The following is a 20,168-nucleotide window of genomic DNA, read 5'->3' on the forward strand; positions in this document are numbered from 1 at the left end:
CTTATAGAACTGGGAAACAAGTGTGGATTGTTGAAAATTTAAAAGGTAGTATTTCCAAATATTATTTACCTCTCCCAAAAATATGTATTCCAACATGTTCTGGAGTGCCATTGCCTGCATCATCAATATGTTATATAAATATATTTCAGGTTTATCTAGAATGAAATTAAATAATAAAATTATCATTATATATTTTCTACTTACATTTTCAAAATGTTTTAGTGAATTTTAGTACTATTTGTGATTTTACAAGTGTCCACTAAATTGAATTTAATTATGAAACAAGTGAGAAGACCATTTAAAAGATACTTATACATGATTGGAAGTAAGGTGATGATAAGAATAGAAAGAAATATAAGTTTTTGAGAAAAAGGTACTGTACTCCAGAATGGCTGCATGTATTCATAATTGCATCAACAATGTATCAGTGTCCTAGTTTTCCCACATCCCCTCCAACATTCAGTATTATTTTTTCCCCCTGTCATTCTAGCCAATCCGACAGGTGCTTAGTGGTATTTCAGAGTTGTCTTGATTTGCATTTCTCTGATTAAGAAGGACGGAGCATTTTTTCATGTGACAAGAAATAGTTTCAATTTCTTCATCTGAGAATTGTCTGTTCATATCCTTTGACCAATTATCAATTGGAGAAGAGCTTGATTTCTTATAAATTAGACTCAATTCTCTATATATTTTGGAAATGAGGCCTTTATCAGAATCTTTGACTGTAAAATGTTTTCCCAGTTTATTGCTTCCCTTCTAATCTTGTGTGCATTAGTTTTGTTTGTTAGCTTTTCAATTTCATATAATCAAAATTTTCTATTTTGTGATCAATAATGATCTCTAGTTCCTCTTTGGTCATAAATCCCTTCCTCTTCCACAGGTCTGAGAGGTAAATTATCCTATGTTCTTCTAATTTATTTATAATTTCATTCTTTATACCCAGGTCATGAACCCATTTTGATCTTATCTTGGTGTATGATGTTAAGTGTGGGTCAATACCTAGTTTCTGCCATATTAATTTCCAATTTTCCCAGCAATTTTTGTCAAACAATGAGTTCTTATCCCAAAAGTTGGTGTCTTTTGGTTTGCCAAAGACTAGATTATTAAAGTTATTCACTATTTTATCCTTTGAACCTAACCTATTTTACTGATCACCTAGTCTATTTCTTAGGCAATACCAAATAGTTTTGATAACTACAGCTTTACAATATAATTTTAGATCTAGTACAGCAAGGCCACCTTCATTTGATGTTTTTTTTTTCATTAATTCCCTTGAATTTCTTGACCTTTAGCTTTTCCATATGAATTTTTTTGTAATTTTCTCTAGGTTATTAAAATAGTTTTTTTGGGGAGTTTGATTGGTACTGTGCTAAATAAATAGATTAGTTTAGGTAGTATTGTCATCATTATATTTGCTTGCCCTATCCAAAAGCATTTAATGTTTTCCAATTGGTTAGATCTGACTTTATTTGTGTGGGAAGTGTTTTGTAGTTTTACACATATAGTTTATGATTTTGCCTTGGCAGATAGATTCCTAAATATTTTATACTATAGGTAGTTACTTTAAATGGAATTTCTCTTCATAATTCTAATTGTTGGATTTTGTTAGTGATATATAAGAATGCTGATGACTTATATGGGCTTATTTTGTATCCTGCAACTTTGCTAAAGGTGTGGATTATTTCTAATAGCTTTTTAGTAGAATCTCTAAGATTCTCTAAGTATACCATCATATCAGCAAAAGGTGATAATTTGGTTTCCTTATTACCTACTCTAATTCCTTTAATCTCTTTCTCAACTCTTATTACCAAAGCTACCATTTTTAATACAATATTGGATAGTAATGGTGATAGTGGGCAACCTTATTTCACTCCTGATCTTTTTAAGAATGGTTCAAGTTTATCCCCATTACATATGATGCTTATTGTTGGTTTTAAATAGATGCTACTGATGATTTTAAGGAAAAGTCGATATATTCCTGTACTCTCAAGTGTTTTTAATATGAATGGATGTTGAATTTTATGAAATACTTTTTCTGCATCTATTGAGATGATCATATGTTTTTTTTTTTGTTAATTTGGTTATTAATATAGACAATTATACTGATAATTTTCTTAATCTTGAGCTAGCCCTGCATTCCTGGTATAAATCCTACTTGATCATGGTGTTTTAGTCTGGATATGATTTTCTGTAGTCTTTTGGCTAATATCTTCTTTAAGATTTTAGCATCAATATTTATTAAGGAATGATCTATAATTTTCTTTCTCTGTTTTTAACCTCCCTGGTTTAGGTATCAGTACCATGTCTGTGTCATAAAAGGAAGTTGGTAGGACTCCTTTATTTCCTATTTTTTCAAATACTTTATATAGCATTGGAGTTACTTGTTCTTTAAATGTTTGGTAGAATTCACATGTAAATCCATCTGATCCTGGGGATTTTTTCTTAGGGAGTTGGTTAATAGCTTGTTCCATTTCTTTTTCTGATATGGGACTATTTAAGCAATTTACTTTCTCCTCTGTTAATCTTGGGAATCAATATTTTTGGAGATGGTCATCCATTTCACTTAGGTTATCAAATTTATTGGCATAAAGTTGGGTAAAGTAACTCCTTATTATTGCTCTAATTTCCTCTTCATTGGTGGAAACTTCTCCCTTATCATTTTTAAGGCTAACAATTTGATTTTCCCTTTTGCTTTTTCTAATCAGATTTACCAAAGGTGTATTTATTTTATTGTTTTTTTTTTCATACAATTAAATCTTAGTTCTATTTATTAATTCAATAGTTTTTGTTTTTGTTTTTGTTTTTTTACTTTCAATATTATTAATTTCTTCTTTAATTTGAGAATTTCAAGTATAGTATTTGATTGGGGGTTTTTAATTTGGTCTTGTTCTACCTTTTTAAGTTGCAAGCCCAATTAATTGATCTTCTCTTTCTCTATTTCATTCAAATAAGCCTCTAAAGATATAAAATTTCCCCTTATTACTGCTTAGGTTGCATCCCACTAATTTTGGTATGATGTCTCATCATTGTCATTATCTTGAGTGAAATTATTAATTGTGTCTATAATTTGCTGTTTCACCCAATCATTCTTTAAGATGAGATTATTTTGTTTCTGATGACTTTTTGGTGTATTTACCCCTAACTTTTTGTTGAATGTAATTTTTATTGCATCATGATCTGAAAAGAAAGCATTTACTATTTCTGTCTTCCTGCATTTAATTTTGAAGTCTTTATGTCCTAATATATTGTCAATTTTTGTATAGGTTCCATGAAATGCTAAGAAGGAAGTATACTCCTTTCTGTCAACATTCAGTTTTCTCCAAAGATCTATCATACCTAATTTTTCTAATATTCTATTTACCTTCTTAATTTCTTTTTTATTTGTTTTGTGGTTTGATTTATCTAATTCTGAGAGTGCAAGGTTGCAATCTCCCATTATTATTGTTTTGCTGTCTATTTCTTCTTGCAACTCTCTTAATTTCTCCTTTAGAAAGTTAGATACTAGACCACTTGGTGCATATATGCTTAGTATTGATATTGCTTCATTGTCTATGCTACTCTTTAGCATGATAGTGGTTTTTTTCCTTATCTCTTTTAATTAGATCAATTTTTGTTTTTTGCTTGATTTGAAATAAGGATGGCTACCCCTACTTTTTTGCCATCACCTAAAGCATAATAGATTCTACTTCAGCCTTTTACTTTTACTCTGTATTTGTCTTCCTGATTTAAATGTGTTTCTTGTAAATGAAATATTGTAGGTTTCTGACTTTCGATCCAGTCTGCTATTTGCCTCCACTTGATGGGAGAGTTCATCCCATTCACATTACAATGAAAATTACTAATTCTGTATTTCCTGACATCTTATTACCCCCAGAGTATGCTTTTCTTTTCCTTGTCCCCCTTATCCCTTTTCTCAGTTTTAAACTTATGGGGACCACTAGCATCACGCAACTCTCCCTCTTTAGGGTCCTCCCTCCCCCTTTTAAATCCCTTCTTTTTTTTCTACCCTTCCCTTAATCTGTTTCTTTTCCCTTTTCTTCTCTCACTTTTTAATGGGGTGAGAGAAAATTCTCTTTAAAACAAATATGTCAATTATTTTCTCTTTGAGCCAACCTTGATGAGAGTAACATTCAAACAATGCCCCTACCCTCTCCAAATTCCCTCAGATACGATAGGTTTCCTTTGGCTCTTTGTGGGATATAGTTTTCCTCTTTTTATCTCCACTTTTCCCTTTTTCTGACACTATCCCTTTTCCATTTCTACTTCCCTTTTTTATGTTTCATCAGTAAAATCAAATTATACATGTACTTTTTATGTACATCCACATTACAGTTCTTAAGGATTCTTTTTACCTTTTTCTGCTTCTCTTGAGTCCTATGGCTGGAGATCAAATTTTTTGTTCAAATCTGTTGTTTTTTTTTTCCTTAGAAACAAATGGAATTCATCTGCTTCATTAAGTGTCCATCTTCTTCCATAGAATAAAATGTACTGCTTAGCTGGGTAGTTTATTCTTGGTTGCATGACAAGTTGTTTAGCCTTTTGGAATAAGAGATTCCAGGCACTTTGATCCTTTAATGTGGAAGCAGCCAGATCTTGAGTGATCTTTATTGTGGAACCTCAGTATTTGATTTTTTTTCCTGGCTGCTTGTAATATGTTTTCCTTAGTTTGATGGTCCTGAAATTTTGCTACAATATTCCTTGGAGTTTTTATTTTAGGGTCTTTTTCAGAAGGTGTTTGATGAATTCTTTCAATGCCTATTTAATCTTATGGTTCTATTACCTCTGAGCAGTTCTCTTTGACGATTTCCTATAAAATCTTATCTAGGTTCTTTTTTTCATCATAATTTTCGGGAAGACAAATGATCCTTATATTATCTCTTCTAGTCTTATTTTCCAGATCTGTTGTTTTTATAAGTAGATATTTAATATTTTTTCTAGTTTTTCATTTTTTTTTTTTTTTGGGTTTTGCTTGACTGATTCTTGATGTCTCAATGAAACATTTATTTCTATTTGTTCAGTTCTGATTCTTAATGAGTTATTTTCTTCATTAGCTATTTTTTTTTACCTTTTTTTGTATATGTTCAGTTGAGTTTTTAAAATGAGTTGTTTTGCTCTATGGAATTTTTTTTTTTTCCATTTCACTAAATTTGGTTTTTAGTGAGTTATTTTCTTTTTCCAGTTCACAAATCCTACTTTCTTGGGAATTCTTTATCTTTTCCCATTCACAAATCCTACTTTTTTGGGAGGTCTTTATCTTTTGCAATTCACAAATTCTGTTTCCCTGCATTTCCTGGCAGTTCTTTACCTTTTCTAATTCACATTTCAGGAAGTTGTTGCTCTCTTGCATAGCTTCTATTTCCTTTTCTGATTTTTCTTCTAGTTATCTTTTAAAGCTTTTTATAGTTTCTACTATTAGAGCCTTTTGTGTTGGGGACCAACAGTTGTCTGGAGACTGTCTGCTATTAGTCTCCTGGGGTTTGAAAATCTGCTCTCTTTGTGTATAGAAGTTATAGATAGTCCTTTTCAGTTTTTACTCATTTTTAAAAGCCTTTAGGGTTTGCCTTTAGGGCAAGGAGGTTACTAGTTTCTTCTGTAGAGCAAGGATAGGTAGCTGTCATCTCAGTGGGCTGCAAGGAGTAGTTGAGCTGTGGGAATGGTTGAGGAATAGCTCCACACTGGAAGTGACTAGGCCTGGGTATCATGGGTTGGGCTGGGTAAATGACCTGGGAGGATCCCCAGATGTGAGGATTAGCGACTTCCTTTGGGCTAGAGGCTATGCAGTGAAAGTATCACTGCCCCCCCCACAAAAGCCTGCTTTGAGTATTAGCAGTTGTCCTATCCCTCATGGCACTGGAAATGTCTCTGCCTGGGGAGCATAGTCTAGCTGGGAAATTTCACTGGCCCAGGCCAAGCTTCCCACTGTGCATATGAGAGGCTGCCCTGGGATGTTCCCTCTGCCATGGAAATGTGTGTCTGTCCCCCAGGAGAGCTCCTAGCTGCAGAATGCTGCTGAAGAGCTGTGTTATGGGCTGCACTGAGTCACTTCCATTATTGGTTGGGCACAGCCAGATCCTGTTAGGCTCTGGTGTCATTCAGAGTACCCTCTACCTTAGGCACTAATTTCTCTCTTGCTCCACTATTCTGCAACCAAAACAAAGCAGTCAGGCGATGGCAGAGAGCTCTATGTAAACCTTCCAACTATGGAGGCCACCCTCACTCCCAATTCTATCCTTGCCTGTGCTGGTCTTTTCCTGCTACTCAGGACAAACCTTTTCTGGTGATATTTCAGATTATGTTTGGCTGGTAAGTTGTTGTACTTCCAATCTTCGTGAACCTTACCTGTCAAATGCTATTTTTGAGGCTGATTTTAAAAATTGGTAATGAGGGTATGAGAGGAGTTTAGAAAGTTGTGTGTGCCTTCTCTGCCATCTTGGCTCCACCCCTACTATAAAGCTTTTGACATAAAGTAGTTACTAATTTTATTTGAATTTGGAATGGAAGGGACATATAGAATGTTATTGTGAAAATAAAAATTTTATGTGGCATTTGTTGAACATGGCATGGAATAAGGAAGAGGAATAACAAAAGAAACTTTTCTGAGCTGTTAGACATGCCTTTATATTTTGATGTATTTTCTATGTAAATTTTACATTCCTTGTGGATTATTGTTTTTGGGCTTTGTATGCCAGCTACCATCTAGTTTCGTTGTCTAAAATAGGCATGTAATAAATATTTGCTGGATAAAACCAAATTATTTTTAGGAACAGGGAAGTCAGATGCAAAAAAATTTTGGGGGAGAGGGAACAGGTATTAGAAATTGATACCAGTTTTTTTGACATTGAATTTGAAGTGCTAGTAGAGTGCTGAAAGAGAAAGAGCCACTAGACATTTAGAAATTTAAGAAACTCAAGGGAATAATACTAACTCAATTTTTTAAAAAAGAGTAATTTTCATAGAGTCAATCATTGAATCATATAAACATTATAATAAACCTCCAAATCATGAAGTTGGGTCAGTAAAACGTGTTGAAATTCAATTCTTGAGGAATGCCCATAGTTAAGTGCTAAAACAAGTAGAATTGAAGGAATAGAACTGTGAAAACAGGAGTCATCAGAAATATAAAATGAGAATTATAAAATTGCAAAGTCAGGAATGTCCAGTGATGAAAGAATTTTAAAAAGAGGAATCGGTGGCTGATGGTGTCACATGCTAATGGAAGGTCAAAGATGATTTCTAAAAAAAAGGCTACAGAAATTGGCAGTGCTTAATAGAGAAATTTTAGCAAGTAGTTGACAACACAAATGATAAAAAATGTAATTAATAATAAATAAAAGGAGACAATGAAAAATGTTTAATGAATTCTTATAGCAAAGAGAAAATTGTTGAAGCACTACATAGTTTAAAGGTTTTTGTTTGTGTATGTGTTGTGTTGTTGATTGGTATATTTTTTATATGGAGTCTTTGGTGTGATTATTGGTAGAGGATAAGAGATTAGAGGAAATTAAAAATGAAAAATATAGTAAATAATTGATGGGACAAAGGCATTTTCTCCAAAGACAACTGGTAGAAAGGCAATGGAGAAAAATGACTTTTTTCTTAAAAATGGAAACATATAACTAAATGGATAAAGCTTCAAACCAATATATATATATATATATATGTATATTCAGATATATATATGTATATTCAGATATATATATATATATGTATATTCAGATATATATATGTATATTCAGATTATATATATATGTATATGAGAAATTAAAGTTTTTTTGAAAATCTTCTAGAGAGGGGCAGCTAGGTGGCACAGTGGACAGAACACCAGCCTTGAAGTCAGGAGGACGTGAGTTCAAATCTGGCCTCAGACACTTAACATTCCCCTAGCTGTGTGACCCTGGGCAAGTCACTTAACCCCAATTTCCTCAGGAAAAAAAAAAAAAAAAAAACCTTCTAGAGAGCATTCCCAAAAAGCTGTAGTATGATTGATTTTCTTTTCCAAGTATCTAATGGGAATAATCTATGCAGGGAAAAAATCCAAAATATATATATATAAAGACATAAGTAAAATTAGTATCTTTTCATTTCATCTAGCATGTTGGCTTCAATTTCTTCATCTGTATAATGATCTAGAGAAGGAAATGGCAAACCACTCTAGCATCTCTTCCAAGAAGACCCAGAATTGATCACAAAGAGTTGAACATGTACTAAACAACAACTAATTTTTGGCTCAAATTGTTCATATTGATATTTATGCAGCACCAAATTTATTCAATTACCTAATAAAGACTTACTGAAATCTTGAATTTATTACTAATATCCATTTGTTTTACTAAGTTAAAAAGGAGTAAAATTATATAGAATAAAAATCATCTTGGATAAGATACTTTCTTAGTCACAAATCATTTGAAAATACTTATGTCCAATTCAATATTTCTCTTGAGGTTTTTTTTTTTTAAAGGGGAGCCCGTATTTTCTCTCACAACATGATTATTATGAAAATGTTTTCCATAACTATGCATATATAACATATATTGATTTGCTTGCTTTCCAAAGTGTGGGGAAGGAAGGGAGGAAGGAGAAAGGGAGAGAATTTTTAAAATTAATTTTATAATTATAACATTTTTTTGACAGTACATATGCATAGGTAATTTTTTTACAACATTATCCCTTCTACTCCCTTCTGTTCTGAATTTTCCCCCTCCTTCCCTCCACCCCCTCCCCTAGATGGCAGGCATTCCCATACATATTAAATACCTTATAGTATATGCTATGTACAATATATATGTGCATAATGGAATTTTGTTGTTGTTGTTGTTGCAAAGGAAGAATTGTATTCAGAAGGTAAAAATAATCTGGGAAGAAAAACAAAAAAAAATGGTCACAGTTTACACTCATTTCCCAGTGTTCCTTTTCTGGGTATAGCTGATTCTGTCCATCAATGGGAATTGAATTAGCTCTTCTCTATGTTGAAGATATTCACTTCCATCAGAATACATCCTCATACAGTATTGGGAGAGAATCTTGAACTCAAAACTTGAAGTTTTGAAAACAATGTAATTGGTGAAAAATAAAATACTAAATTAACCAAAAAAAAAAAAAAAAAAAGTTTATGTCAAGAGGAAGTATCTTTACTGTGCAAGATGGGGTTATTTCTTTAGGTTAAGCCATAGTTGCACCAGTAGAGTTCAATTTATAATTAGATTTATGTGTAGTGAAAATAAATTAGGCAAGTAATTATCTGACCTTTTTGAGAATAATACATCAGAGTTGGGAAGAACTTCATAAGTCATTTAGTCTAACCTATTCCCAAACCTATCAAAACTTTCATGTTGAAGATCTCCCTCTACAACAAAAGTAACAAATGCTTATTCAATAGTGGTTTAAAGAATTCCTGTGTAGTGTGAGTCACATTTTGGAATATTTTAACTATGAATACATTTTCCTCAAAATCTTTACTATTGCATTTCTAACTTTTTTTTTTTTTTTACCAGTTCTGCCCTTACAACCCAAGCAAAATAAATTACAAACCTCTTTCTTATGATTCTTATAATTCTTCAAATTATTAAGGACAATTTTCATAATTCCAATAAATCTTTTTGAGACTAACCATTGCCTGTTCCTTCTACTCATCTTTATATAATCTGATCTAAGTCTCTTTCTTCCTCCACTATTCTGATTGGTCTACTATATTTTAGTACCCTTCCTAAAATGCTATGCCTAGATGTGAGCTGATTAGGGAAGATGATAAACCCATTAACCTCAAACTTCTCCAAATTCTACTTTCTGAAATTTTTCCTAAATTGTTTTCCTCCTATTTTGCTTGGCTTGTCTTTTACAATCTAGGTAGGTGACAGAATATCTGCAGATTCTTTGAACCTTCTCTTCTTGTCATATTTCTTTCTTGATGATCTCTAAATTCATCAGGCAGATGGTAGAGGTCTGTCATACTTTGTCTCACACGATGGAGTACGGGTTTTTCAATGAATTACACAACTAAGCAAAAGGATACATAAGACGTAGATATGTCTTTTCATGGATAAAACTAAAACCTCCTGATTTAGTCACACTTAATTTCAACCATTGAGAGATTTGTAACATTTTAATCTACATAATCTCCAGATCAGTGAGGATTTGAGAAACAATTAAGTAGAAAATCAATATTGACCTCAATACATTACTATTTCATCACTGTTACTCCAAACATATACATGCCAAAAGGTTGTATATAAGAAGCTAAATAGAAATAAGGGAGCATCAGAGTAAAGTATAAAATACTCTTATTAAGGGACTTCTTTAGAAATGTTCTTTATATCCCTATAGAGGCTAGCTATCAAACCATAACTGAACAGTTCTCTGAGATATCCTAGAGAAAGGCCCCTTCCTCTGCCACTTGTCCCTATTTAATGTGGAAAAGTGGCAGAGGGAAGCTTTTTTTTTTTCCTTCTAATCCCCAAATGATGTTTAACTACTTACTTTTCATAAGGAAAAGGGGAGAAAACCCATTAGATTTCTTTACCATTATCAATCCTTTCCCCCAATGAACACTAAGAATTTTCTTGTGGAAATCTGGAATCCTTCAGGGAAAGCACTCTTTAGAATATCAGAATACATCTACTTCCTTTTTATTGTTGAGTGTGTAGAGCACAATCATGATTTGAATATCAGATCTGTAGGGAAAATCAGAGATGCATCAGAAAATAAAAACTAAACAAGATTAGTAAATAATCTTTTCTCACCTCATCTTTTTCAGCTGCCCCCAGACAATGTATTGAACTTTACTTTGATGAAAAGTACTCTATTGAACCCTCTTGGGAGTGTAAATTTGATCATATTGAAGTGCGAGATGGACCTTTTGGCTTTTCTCCAATCATTGGACGTTTCTGTGGACAGCAAAATCCACCTGTAATAAAATCCAGTGGCAGGTTTTTGTGGATTAAATTTTTTGCTGATGGAGAGTTGGAATCTATGGGATTTTCAGCTAGATATAATTTCACAACTGGTGAGTAAATAATCTCTTTTTCCCCTCCATAATTTATTATTTGTGTATTTCACAATTTTGGCTTCTATACTTTTATCAGACTGATACATTTTGGTGAAAATATTATCATTTAATATTTAAAAATGCAATTTTTTTCTTTGTTCACTTCATGACATCTGATAGAGAAAAAAAATAATTTCCTTATAGTATATGAGAAAAGCAGTTAATTCAAATGACTTTCATTAATATGAAATTCCATATTTTTAAGAAAAAATTTTGATTAAGAAACACTATGTAGAAACATTAAGAAGTTGAATGTGCTTATAGCAATGCAAAATGCATCCATCAGAATGATCTGGAAAAATACCCAGTTTTGATAAAAGGTATATTTGCTCTAAAAGTATATCAATTTCACTTATTAAACTTGTAAGGAACTCACTGGAAAAAACCAAACAAACTAGTTTCCTTTTCCAAAAAAAAGGCAAATTCCTAAGAGCTTGGCAAGGAAAGTCAGATTTGTAACAGTCAGTTGAATATTTTATTCTGAAATATCTGGCAGGTTTTATTAATAATTTTACAATTATATAGCCTATATCAATTTATATTTAGGCTACATTTTTTAAAAAGTATGTTTGATTGACTTACTTAAAAGATTTCATTTTAACATAACATAAATACATATGAGTATATTTATATATATACACGCATACATCAGACACACAGATTATATATGTATATATAATATATATGTATTTCATTACAGAAGTACTGCACTACAGTGATTTGGGATTTGATAAAATTATATTGTATTATTTAGCACATAAACAATAACCATATTATACAAAGGAATATGTTCATTATCATTTGAATAATTTATAGATGTGCATTTAATGATTCATTTATATCTATATTTATATCTAGCATATCTCATATGATGTAAATAAAACAAAATATACCATCATAGTAATGGGTAATTGCACGCATATCTAAAGTGTTATAATATATCTTCTCTACTATGGTGGATTTTTAATATTTTGTGCTCCAAGTTTGGAGACCAAAGAATTAGTCATTGGAATATGAAGTCTTGGCTTTCAGGGTGAGAATGGGGATTGTCAAATTTTTCTGACTAATAAAGCCTTTCATTGACCAGGTTATATCTTTTTTAACCATTTGTGATCAACTTATTTAAACTATTTCATACTTTATTATCTCCCTTCCACAAAGGGAGTAATAGAAACAGGAGGAAGTTGAGGTCAAATTCATTAGTTAGTCTGAGATATATTTACATGTATATGTATATACATATAACAAGACATATACACATGAAGAAATAGTAATAATTCAATAGCCAATTAGTTGGCTACTAATAAAGAATAGGCAACATTTTTATATTGCTTACTAATTGTCAGTATTATGTGCTTAGTGTTTTACAAATATCTCATTTGACCTTCACAACAAAATTGTTGTGATAATTTTCCTCATTTTACAAATGAAGGAACTGAAATAAATAGATTATCACAAGGTCCCACAAATAGTTAGTGTCTGAGGATGGATTTGTACTTGTTTTTCAGACTCCAAGTCAACTTTTATCCCCTGCATCATCTAGCTGCCTAACCAATCATAATGTGTCTATGTGTGTATACATAAATATATGTATGTAAACATGCTTATATCCAGAAAGTCATTTGCTTATATAATTATACATTAGATAAAATTTTTATTGAATATACATTATAGTGATATATATGTATATGTATGTATCTATACACAGATACAAAAATACATTCACACATGTATAGCCTCATCAACATATTTCCTCATTACTAATTTTATAATCATTATCATTAAAACAATCAGTTTAAATATAATACAATTACAAATTACAGTTTTTTACCTAAATTATTTTTTCTCTGATTCTTCTGATAATATGCCATAGTATTTCTAGGGAGAAAATTATGCTCTAAAAACAAATTGGTGAAGAAAAACCTCATCTCATGGTTTAGTAGGGAATCCAGACAGATATTTTCCACTCCTTGGAATTAGGTGGAATTTCACAGCAAAAAATAAATAAATAAATAAAATTAAATTAAAAATGAAATGGCATCTTGAGTCTAGTATGTTTGAAGTTTGAAAAGTATACTGGCTTTTGGCCAAGAAAGAAGTGTATATACTCAGGGCTACAAAATAATTGAGTAGATAGACTATCTCAAAAATTTATCTAAAAATGGACCCTATCACCAAGTCAAGCATGATTTTCAAGTTTTCTTTTTCCATCTTTTGTGTGTGTGTGTGTGTGTGTGTGTGTGTGTGTGTGTGTGTGTGTGTGTGTGTGTGTATTACCTGTAGAGGGAAGGAGTGGGATATATAGGTTTATTATGGAATTAGGTAACATAGAAGACAGATTACTAGACCTGCAGTCAAGAATACTTGAATTTAAATCCAGCCTCAGATACTATACAATCCTATGCAAGCCACTTATCCTCAGTCTTCCTCAGTTTCATCTTCTGTAAAATCAGAATAGCAAGAGCATCCACTTCTCAGAGTTTTAATGAATTTAAGATGAAATAAATTTTTGTCAAGATATGTTGCAAAACTTAAAGCTGCAGTAGCTAGTAGTAGAGATATGTGAAGGGAATGAGTATGATTGAGTTCCAAAGGCTACTGCAAATCTCTGAAAAAGATTTTGGTGTGACTGCCTGTGATTTTAGCATCCCAATAAATCTTTACTAATATTACTTATGAGAGAAATGCATAATGTATAATAGGAATTCTTTTTATGCTACAATTAGAGTATAAGACAAATTCATATATATTATTGTATCATCCTGATTTCATTTAACCAAATGAAAAGTTTCTCAATTTGGGCATATTGTGTGTGTTTTTTAAAGTAATCTTTAAAAACAAACAAACAAACAAACAACAACAACAAAAACAAACAAACAAACAAACAAAAAAAAAAAACCCACTATCTTTCCCAAGCCTTTAATTTTTCATTGTAAAAGTTCAATGCCTATTAATTGATCTCAAAGTAGTTTGAATTTTCTGAGGTACTTGAGTTAGCTAGATAACCCATGGAATACAGCACCAATCCTGAAGTCAGGAAAATTTGGAGTACAAATACAATTTCATACACCTACCACTTACTAGATGCATGACTAGATGTTAAGATGTTACTTTACCCCAATTGCTTTTCAAAAAAAGCACAAAAATTTATAATGTACTTAATAAGGATAAAAAGTATAGAATCCGTGTATTTTCTTTTTTTCTTGCAAAGACTCCCCCATCTCAGTTTTCTAGGTGGAAGGGTTTGAGGGTCTTTATAGTGACTATCTCCTTAGTCCTCTCTTTTTTTTTTTTTCATATAGTTATATAATGTCTTTGTTTTTTTGTTTGTTTGTTTGTTTTTTAATCTGTCCATTCTGATGCTTCTTTTAATTTAGCCTAACTTCAGTTTATTACTTTAGGGGTACCTCTTTAATTTATTTTATGTTTTTTTTTTCCTTTTCTTAACAATCTCAGTGTGAAAGAATAATAAGATAAAATGTATTGATTTGTTAATTGGATTTTATTTTATTAAATAAGTAATACAAGAAATGCTTTTTCATTTAACTAATATTCCATAATTATGTTAGGATTCAATTGAATTCACTGTGCATTTATTGACTACCTATTGTGTGCAAAATAGTGTGTGACAGAATTGAAGAACACCTACAGAGAATCCAAGAAGGTTGTTGAGAGGAGTATTGTTTTCTTCAGAAATGATCTTAAATATCTTCACTTTTAGATGAGGAATTGTGATTTGAATTGTATTTGAACTTTATAAAAGTGATCTCTGTGTCTGGGGTGGAGGTGGAAATGGGATAGTAAATAAATAAAAAAGGAAGAGCTACAATAAGGAGGGAGTAAAGCAAGGGATTCAGGAATGTGCATTTTGGTTGCAAAGACTGATGTTACCCTTTTTTCCTTGTATAACTTCAAAAAATAAAAAGAGGGAATGAAAAGAATGGAATGAAAGTTGAGAATATGAAACAAAAGGTGAATAAATAATTGAACTTTTCATGGAGACTTATAGGAAGAATTGGTTTTAAAGTAAGGTCGCACAAATTCAATTGTCTATTTCAAACCTAAGAGAAAGGTTTGACTTTGAATTATTATATCTGATATAATGAAGGAATTCAACATGACAATATCTACTAGATCCTTAAATTCATGTGATTATGTCAATATCTAGATTACCTCTTGATAGGGGACTTTTGACTCTTTCAGTAAGAGTCTATAGTATGAGGAAATAGTTTTATTTTCTAGAATTTTATGGATTCCTACCCTCTCTAATAGTAAAATATGTCTTGTTTAATTACTTTCCATGTTATATCTTTCTATCCTTTTTCTATATGATCCATTTGCAGGCACATATATCCCCCCACATGAATACATACATTCATACATACATACATACATATGCATATATGGGTATATATTTCTGTTAAAAAAATGTATGTACATTAAAAAGAAATAGTGCCTACAAATAGAATGAATTAAGATAAAAAAAAAAGTGTAATTAAGATAATACAGCATTTTAAAAAATATCAACCAGGAAAATTTTATTTTCAAAATAAATTTCAGTGTTTTTGTGTTGTATCAACATTCAGAAAATATTTAAAATTTGTCTATACACACACAGAGACACACATATATATCTAAAGGATCAAATAGAATATAATGATGAAATAAAAATGATGTGAACTCACATTGGAAACAGATAAGTGTATCATGAAAGAGCTTTGACTTGGGCATTAGGAGAACTTGATTCTGGATTTAGATATATTATAAACTAGCTGGGGGAAATGTAGAGGATTTATTTGTTTTGGTTTCTCCATCTATAGAAAGGCAGATAAAGCTAGATAAACTCAATGTTCCTTTTTAGATATAACAATACAAACTTTTATATAGTGCTTATTATATGTCAAACGGTGTGCTAAGTACTATGCAATTTTGTCTCATCTGATTTTCAAATAACTCTTGGAGATAGGTGCTATTATTATCCATATTTTACACAATGAGGTAACCAAGGTCACACAGAGTCTGAAACCAGATTTGAACTGAGGACTTCTTGACTCTGGTTCAGAGTTCTATCCAATGTTCCACCTAATAATCCTATGATTCAGTGACTCTGTCCCATATTGAGTCCTATTCTCTTTGAACATGGGAAAATTATTTCAGAGGAATAATATGCTTCCAGTGTCATCACCCAGATATCCAGCACAGATGGGAACATGGTTCAAAAAAAAAGGCCATGCAGGTTTGCTAGGAGATTTTCTGGTGTAGTTTTAGGAAAGTCAGTTTTTGATTCTATAAATGAGATGAGTTCTGAAATATTTGGAGAAAATGTAATGCTATTGATACTTAGGAATATTTACAAAAGAATCTATGATTTCATTATAAACTATCTCAGATGAGGAAACTTTTTGGCAAGGTAATATGAGATTTTCTTTGCAATTGATAATCTTAGAAAAATCCCTGGAGTACTGAGGGCTTAAATAATTTTAATAGGTCACACAGCAGTCAGTGTCAGAGGTTATACATTAATCAAAGTTTTCCTGGCTTTTAGGCTAGTTATTTATCCATGCCACCATGTAGACACTCAAAAGTGTTTACTTAGTGGTTGATAGAAAGTCTTCTTGGCTCTTAATCTAGAGTTAGACACTATAAAATTCTGCCTTTGTGGATAATTGTTCATAATAAAACACTTGTAGAACTCCTGAAATCCAAAAGAATACAACAATTCTAAATCAAACAGAGAAACATTAAGATTATTTGTAGATTGGTATTATTGCAGAAGAGATTGTCATTGTTTCCTAAGGAAGAGAAAATTAGATTAAAAAACACACAAAGAAACTTTATAATTGGTAAATATTCTAATCTATTATTGATATAAACTACTCAATGTCAACTTAATCCTATAAACATTTATTCAATGCCTACTATGTACAAAACACCCAGGCAGGTACTGGGAATATGAAGGGGGAAAATGAAAAAAACAAACAAACAAACAAACAAAATAGAATAAAATAAAACACTCCATGATCTTGAGGAGTTCATGTTTTACAGAAAGTGAGAAGATCCAAGAGAGGTAACACATGGCAAAGCACATAAGAAAGTTAAGATCACTTGAAAAAGAGACAGTTTTGTTATCTTGATGAAGGAAGTGAACCTTAAAGTAGGATTAGGATTCCAAGCAGCAGAGATAAAGAGTTCATTGCAAGAAATTGAATTAGTTACTGGAGAATCTAATTCAGGAAACAATTAGTAGTCCAGTTTGAACTGGAGATAAAATACCTGAAGATATGAAATAACTCTTTGATAGGGGATTGTAGAGAGGCTGTAAAGTGATTTAAATGCTTTTACTAGATTATCATTTTTCATAGAAATTTTAGGGAATCCCCAAAATTGAATAGATAAGTGGGATTATAAATCTCATATATTTTTAAAATTATTTTGGCAGCAATATGAAGGATAAATTGAAGAAAGATTATATAGACAGAGACAGAAAGCAAGAAGACTGATAGGGAAGCTATTGAAGTAATTGAGGGAAGAGGTAATGAAAGTATAAACTAAGGAGATGACTGTGTGAATGGAGAAAAGAAACTAGACACCAGTGATATTGTGAAGGTTATGAAACTCAGAAATTAGGAGGATACCTTAAATACAAATGAGAGGTTTGGAGGAGATTTAGATTTTAAAATGTAGATAATCAAATTGTTTTTGACATGTTGAGTTTGAGAAGCCTATAAGTCACAGAGTAGGACGTATAGAGAAGGCAGGTGACAATGTAGGATTCAATTTGAAGAAAAAAGTTAAGGCTTCATATCTGTTAATATGAAAAAAAAAAAAAAAAAAAAAAAAAAAAAAGGGTCCACGGTATTAGATGAGATGCTAGAGAGAGAAGGAGCAAGAGATGGAAGAACATGGAAGAAGACCAAATTCAGAACTTTATGGCGTACCTATGCTAATAGTATTGGAAATGGATAATGATTCAGCAAAAGAGAGTAGGTTAGAAGAGTAGGAGGAGGAAAGGGAGAAAACAGGTCACAGAAACCAAAGAAAAGGGTACTAAGAAGGAAAGGATTTTCATCAGTATTAAAAGCCACAGAATGGTGAAAGAAAATTAGTAATGAAAATCATTCAATTTAACACTTTCACTGAGCAGCTAGAGGGTACAGTGGATAAAGTTCCAGGCTTAATGTAAAGTCAAACTCCTCTTCCTGAGTGCAAATCTAGTTTCAGATTCTTACTAAGTGTGACTCTCAACAAGTCACTTAACTCTTTTTGTTTCAATTCCTCATTTATAAAATAGGTTGATTAAGCATATGGCATCTCTGCCAAGAAAACCCCTAATAGGGTCAAAAAAAGTCAGACATGAATGAAATGACTGAAACTACAACAGTCTCAGTAGGTAGTTAATCTCATATATCTACAGTTGGTAGATTGCAGTCAGAAGAAAATCAAAGAATGAACTAGAATACTGAAAGAAGCAATTATTGGAATGAATATATGTGTTTTTAAATATATGTTCATATACATTCTATATATACCTTGTACATGATTATATACAATTATGTATGTTACATATATATATATATGTACATATATATACAATATATTTTATACATAATTATACATATATATGGGATTGATTAATACATACATATAAATACATAATTCATATATCTCTAGGGAGATATGAATTAAGATCATTTTATCTCCTGTGATCTTATCAATGTAAGTATACTCTTCTCATATATTTTCAGATCTTTATCCATTTCTACCTTTTCATTATTTATGGTTCTTATCCATATTCTTCAATTGATCTTTCATCAGAGAAAACTATTAAAATTTTTATGTTCTATGTGTATCAGTGAAGTGCTTAATCAGCCTAGGAATTATCCCTCACTGACAGGTCATGACTAGGCATATTTCCTTTCAAAATGTACATTGTCTTAATGATATCATTTTAATACCTCGATACATCAAAAATACTAAACTTGATTATTGCACTGACAGAAGTGGAAAGATATATACACTATAATGTGGAAGAATTGGGTTTCAGTTTCTCTTTCATTACTTAATAATGATATGACCTTTAACATATCTCATGGAGGATGTTTATAAACTGATGAATGTTTATAGAATGATAATCAAGATGGGAAAGAGTCTTGAGTTCAAATGATATAAAGATCCTTTGAAGTCACTGGGAATATTTTAGTTTGAAAAAAAAAAAAAAAGCTTAGAGGAGATTAGAGGACTTCATCACTCTCCTCAAATACTTGAAAGTTCTTCATGAGGCTTTGGTCACAATGGGGCAATTAAAAGCAATAGTTGAGAATTTTAAAGAGGTAATTTAGGCTGAAGGTAAGGAAAATATCCCAAGTAATTGGAACTGTCATTAAAAAAGGACAAAAAATGACTTTCTTTAAGAGGTAGTGGATTTCCTACTCCCTTGAAATCTTCAAGATAAAAAAAAAAAAAAAAAAAAAAAAAAAGAAAGGATAGTCATTTTAAAATGTATTAAAGATAGAGATTCTTTTGGAGGGTATTTTTGAACTAGTTGATATCAGAGATCTATGTGATCCTAAACTGGGAATTTACTCAGTGAATTGGTTCTAAACCATACTTTCTATTCCTAAACTTAAAAAATTTAACAATATGCTTTTCTAAGATCATTTGGCTTAGCAGTCTATGAATCCATGATACAATAAACTATATAAATATCACCTTTTGAGAGGCATCATGGCATAGTAACTACATAGCTGAAGACAGGAGGACTTATTTTCAGCAGGATTTAACAGCAGTTTCTATCTATGATACATATTGGCTGTATGACCCTGGATAGTTTGCCTAATATATCAGTGTCCCATACAAATTTTAAAGAGTAAGTTGCAGGATAATTCTTGATGTGCAATTAGAGAGACAGTTCCTTCCTGGAAATTTCCCTAATCAAAAAAAAAAAAAAAAAAAAACAACTATATAGATTAAATACATAAATGAACAAATAAATTAAAATAGAAAAAAATAATTTAAAAATCTTCATATATTTCATTATCTTAGAAGATATTGATTTAAACATTTTGGGTACTCCTTCCATCTCTGCAGTATTTTATGGCTCAAACTTTAACTTATTAATAAAAAAAAA

General features: G+C 31.3%; 1 protein-coding gene across 1 annotated transcript in view; it reads left to right on the forward strand.

Annotated features, from left to right (window-relative positions):
- The window catches only part of NETO1 (neuropilin and tolloid like 1), a 260,993-nt gene that overhangs the window by 19,258 nt on the left and 221,567 nt on the right, over window positions 1–20,168 (forward strand). The window contains exon 4 of the mRNA XM_074273996.1: window positions 10,751–10,999. Coding sequence (XP_074130097.1) covers window positions 10,751–10,999 — 249 coding nt within the window. The remainder of the gene's footprint in view (window positions 1–10,750; window positions 11,000–20,168) is intronic.

Source organism: Sminthopsis crassicaudata, chromosome 1 (assembly GCF_048593235.1).
Source record: "Sminthopsis crassicaudata isolate SCR6 chromosome 1, ASM4859323v1, whole genome shotgun sequence".
NCBI classification, from domain to species: domain Eukaryota; kingdom Metazoa; phylum Chordata; class Mammalia; order Dasyuromorphia; family Dasyuridae; genus Sminthopsis; species Sminthopsis crassicaudata.